The sequence below is a fragment of the Rhagoletis pomonella genome, unplaced genomic scaffold, assembly GCF_013731165.1.
Source record: "Rhagoletis pomonella isolate Grant_MI unplaced genomic scaffold, Rhpom_1.0 Rhpom_scaffold_11985, whole genome shotgun sequence".
In the NCBI taxonomy this organism is placed as follows: domain Eukaryota; kingdom Metazoa; phylum Arthropoda; class Insecta; order Diptera; family Tephritidae; genus Rhagoletis; species Rhagoletis pomonella.
Genome location: NW_023470515.1, coordinates 1 through 4,879, shown reverse-complemented (window position 1 = coordinate 4,879; position 4,879 = coordinate 1). Strand labels below are relative to the sequence as shown.

At 38.1% G+C, this 4,879-nt stretch overlaps 1 protein-coding gene across 1 annotated transcript; it reads left to right on the top strand.

Moving 5' to 3' along the window:
• Positions 1–2,303: 2,303 nt before the first annotated feature.
• Positions 2,304–4,502, top strand: LOC118756750. The gene has a single exon (XM_036491495.1). The coding sequence runs from the start codon at positions 2,340–2,342 to the stop codon at positions 2,970–2,972; it is 633 nt and encodes a 210-aa protein (XP_036347388.1). The 5' UTR covers positions 2,304–2,339; the 3' UTR covers positions 2,973–4,502.
• Positions 4,503–4,879: the final 377 nt, after the last annotated feature.

Genomic DNA, 4,879 nt, shown 5'->3' with positions numbered 1-4,879 from the left:
GAATAGAGCTACATAGCCCTTGTAACTCCGATGCACGCGGCCTTTTGTTGTTCGTATGTTAAACGGACCTGCATAATCGAAGTTTATCAAGACACAAATAATTTTCAAGAATAAACCAGTCTGTTGGTGCGACTTGAGCAACTGCAGTTTGCTTTGACTTGGATTCGGCAAATGCTGCCGGGAATTTTAACGTTGGTTCCGGCCAATTTTTTGGGAGTGCGACAACCATTCAGGTCCGTGCCACCGCAAACAATGATTTAACAGTTGAATTGGGGCAAATCCTCTTGAGGCGCAATAGACTGGGTTATCTGTTGATCGAACATACTTCCAGTTGCTTACAGCTGTTAGATTGTGAGCTTCACGGACCCGATTTGCAACGAAGTCTTTTAGAATTCCAGGGTGTAATGTATTCTTGGATGGAGTGGGGATGCAATAGTGAATTTGCAGAGGAATGATCGCACCTTCTACCTACTGTCGTTTTAAGCAATCACGGAAGAAAGCTTGTCTCTCAAAACCCATAATTTTGTTGTTGGAAAAGTGTACGCCGGTCGGGACCCATTCATGACATTAGCTAACAGTCGGCGGGTGGATTCTTGGCATTCCTTGAACCAGCGAATTACAAAAAATTTTATTATCAGAGTCCCCTTTAAACCCTTTTATTAAAAAAACTCTAGAAATGATAAAAGACGGGAAGCAAAAAATTTATACACTAAACCGGTACTAATAGAAAGTCATTTAAAAGGCCAGGAGTATCTCAAGATGAAAGCGAGATACTGGGTGCTTTTCATTACCCTCCCTACCTATGCTTCTGGTTGCACTAATATATACCCAAAAGCCCGAACATTCTTTAAACGACCCACATTACCAAGGAATAAAAGAAGCAATTAGCACATTCTGATGTACATATGTATTAACTTACATTATTTATTCCACTAAAATTAAATATTATCCTCTAAATCTTATACCCTAGTTTTATATATTTATACAAAGGTATACTAAGAATGTGAGCGAAAAAAATTAAACTTTGGATTTTTTTTTTTTAATTTCAAATAATTATAAACGTTTCCTTTCCAGTTTTAATTAACTCAAGAAATTTTTGCTTATTCTTCTATCGGAAATTCGCCTTTAATTCAACTCGCACCAAAATTTTCTCGCATGTAATTTATATATCATGACATTTTTTTTTTTGTTTTTTGTTTCTCTACATCAACCTACTTACAAGTATTCTATTTGTTAACATGCTCTCAAAGAAAAGTAAAATTCATAATAGTATATTTCAGCGTGAGTTTCCAATTATGAAATCAACAAAACTGCTTTTCGAACTCCGCCCCGTTGGCGAAAAACAAAAAAAAACAAATTTATATATGTACATACGTTGTGTTCAACGAGTAAGTTGGTCGGATGTGTTTTTTGGATGCGGACTTTATTTAATTTATTAAAGGGGATTTCGCGGCGATTAAATCGTAAAAATTTGCTAAATCAACGTTAGGCAGCCACAACTGCACATCGATGTGATTTAGTGTCAATTTGGATGGAAGTTGGAGCTGAAAAATTGAAATTTTACTTTGAAGCCTAATCGCGTTGGTGTTAAAAGAAGAAAATTCTAACAAAAAAGCCAAAAGCAACTAGTAAGTCGAGCGACTCACCAAGTGAGCGCGATGGAAGAGTGCAGCAAATGCAAAACAACTATTCGTGATAAATCAGTTAGATGTGTGGGTGTATGCGGTCGTAGCTATCACATATCAACAAAATGCTCGGGTCTTGACGACTACAGTAGCAGCTGTCTCATTACGAACAAAATGATTAAGTTTCTGTGTGATGATTGCTTGCAGTTTATACGTAATGTGGATGAAATGTTTAGAGAAGTGCAAGACCAAATGAAGAAAAATGGTAGTTACCTAAAAGAGTACAAAAATAGCTTTAAAGAGGCGATGAAAACAAATGAGCGCGAAATAAAAAGTTTGATAGAAGCTGTAGAAGCTAAGTACTCTGAGCGTGTTCAATCACTTGTGGCAGCGCAGCAATCTTTTGAGAAAAAAGTTGAAGAGGCCGAAAAAAAAGTATCTGACTTTACAAGAGCAATAAAAGAAAACTCCGATAACGTGTGCCGTGAGCTTGACAGTAATAAAAAAGAAAATAAAAAAGTCTGTGAAGAGGTAAAAGGCATCATGAGTAAGCACAGTGGAGTAGTAAGCGAGACGTAGGCGGATAAGCTAAAAAGGGGTGCGGGGTGTGCCCCAGTAATTCTAAAGCCAAAGAAAAGTCAACAAAGTAATATAACCAGAAATGAAGTCAAAGAATGTATTAACCCAGCCAATTTAAAAGTTAAGGTTAATGGGATGTTTAATAGACAGGATGGTGCAGTTGAAATTAAATGTGTAAATAATAGCGATAGAGATATCCTAGCTGATGAAATCAAAAATAAGTTAAGCCAAAAATACGATGTGGAAATCCCAGGCTTGCGATACCCCAAAATATTAATAAGTGGGCTATCGGCGAACTTGGAGTGTGATAAAGTCGAAAAAGCTATACGTAAGCAAAACGATGTCTTATTTGAGCACCTCAAATGTACTAAAGTTTTTAAATCGCAGAAAAATCCTAGAGTGTTTAATGCGTTTATTGAAGTGGATGGTGTAGCCTTCAAAAGCATTATAAAGGAGCAAAGAATCAATATTGAATGGGATCGATGTATGGCTTACGAAAGCGATGGAGTTCTAAGATGTTATAAGTGTTGGGGCTTTAACCACAAAGCTGCAATGTGCAAAGAACAGCATCAGATATGTGCTAAGTGCGGGGAAAATGATCATAGCTATAGAGAATGTCAGAATAACTTTGTGAAATGCAGAAATTGTTGCATAGCGAAAGCAAGACTTAATCTGGCGGACATCGACGAAAAGCATGATGCAAGGGACAGCTGCTGTCGCGTATTACAGAGAAAGGTAAAACTGCAGGCCGAAAGAACATTATACTAGCAATCAAAGGGCAAGATACTATGCCTTTACTTGAACATATGTGGTCTGAGAACGAATTTTTCCCAATTAGAAGTTTTGTTGGAAGACAGTGTATATGACTTCGTATGCTTGTCTGCTACGCCGCAATAGCAAATATCTTGAGCTAGGGACACTGTACAGATCCCCCAACAGGGTAACTTCCCCAGAAAGTGTTTTTTGCGAATTTTTTAAGGATAAGCTGGACTCGCTCTTAGAAACCAGTGATGTCATAATAACTGGAGACTTCAATATACACTGGTATGAAAACACTGTTTCCAGAAGAATCATAAAGCAAGCAACGGATGACAGTAGCTTTAAGCAGATTCTGAATAACCCTACTCGAATAACTGAGTTTTCCGCAACGCTGATAGACTATGTCGTGACAAATATAAGTAATATAAATGCACATACGGTGTCAGACCTCAAAATAAGTGATCATGAAACGATACTAATCGAAATTAATGAGCGTGAGAAAGCAAAGCCCACCAAATCAACGTTAAAAAGATTAACCTTTGACAACCGTATTTTGTGTGATACGGTGAATGCAAGATGTTCAAATTGCAATGAAGGTGAGCTCGAAGCATATGCCACAACATTTAATGAAGCTTTAAAAGAAGCAATCAATAAAATGACAATAGTGAGAACAGTGAAATCTAATGTAAGCAGATGTAGATGGTATAATGCTAGACTCAGGACGTTAAGGCAATCGAAGGAAGCAAGCTATAGGCGGGCAACGTGGACTCGAAATACGGAAGACTGGGCGCGTTATAGAGAATGTAGAAATCGGTACGTTAGTGAGCTGAACCGGGCCAAGTGCCAATATATTGAAGCGAAAATAGATCGGTGTTTGGACCAAAAAACCATGTGGAAAGCAATAAAGGGCCTTGTGCTGAAAAAGGAGCACAAAAATATCAAAAAAATCGACTTCGGAGATAAGATTGTAAATAATAAGCATGAACTTGCCAATCGTCTCAACGAATTCTTCGTAGAAAGTATAAACCGAATAAACGTGGCAATACCAGCGGTTCCTTACATTAACCTTAGGAGCAGAGCGGACACACGCTTTAAGTTTAGTGAAATAAATCTTGTGGAGCTAAAATCAACGCTGACTAAAATGAATAGCAAAAATGATTGTAACTCAATGTCGATTACTTACTTGTTATCCACCTTTAATGTTACTGGGCCGATTGTCCTATCTTTAATTAAAAAGTCACTTGAAACCCGTATATACCCACATCGCTGGAAGCAGTCAATAGTAGTCCCAATAGAAAAAGTAAAAAATGCAAAAAAGCCGGAAGAATACAGACCAATCAACACGCTATTAATTGAAAGCAAAATTATTGAAAAAATTGTTCACGCCCAGCTCGAAAACTATTTTGAGAAGCACAACCTCTTTTGTGAGTATCAGTCTGGATTCAGACTAAAGCATAGCTGTGAATCATTGCTTAACCTTGTCATCACGAAATGGAAGACTGAACGAGATAACAAGCGAGTGATAGCAGCAGTTTTTATTGATCTCCAGAGAGCTTTTGAGACGATCGATAGAACGATATTGTTAAAGAAGTTAGAGGACTACGGGATCTCAGGGGTCGAACACCGTTGGTTCCACAGTTACCTTTCCGGAAGACACCAGAAATCGAGAGTGGAAGGCGTGGAATCTGATTCGACGACAGTTGTACTTGGAGTTCCCCAGGGGGCAGTTCTTGGCACGCTGCTTTTTATTATCTATATCAACGATCTTGAACGAGCTTTGAAGGATGCGAAAATTTGTCTATTTGCTGATGATGCACTACTATACGTGGCGGGAGACACTGCGGATGACTGTAGAGCAAAACTAAACACTGACTTAGTATCTGTAGCACGATACCTTAAAATGAATAAACTGAAAC

What these genes read in the sequence shown, in the direction of transcription:
- LOC118756750 (XM_036491495.1), top strand. Translation starts at nt 2,340, where the DNA reads ATGTTTAATAGACAGGATGGTGCAGTTGAAATTAAATGTGTAAATAAT.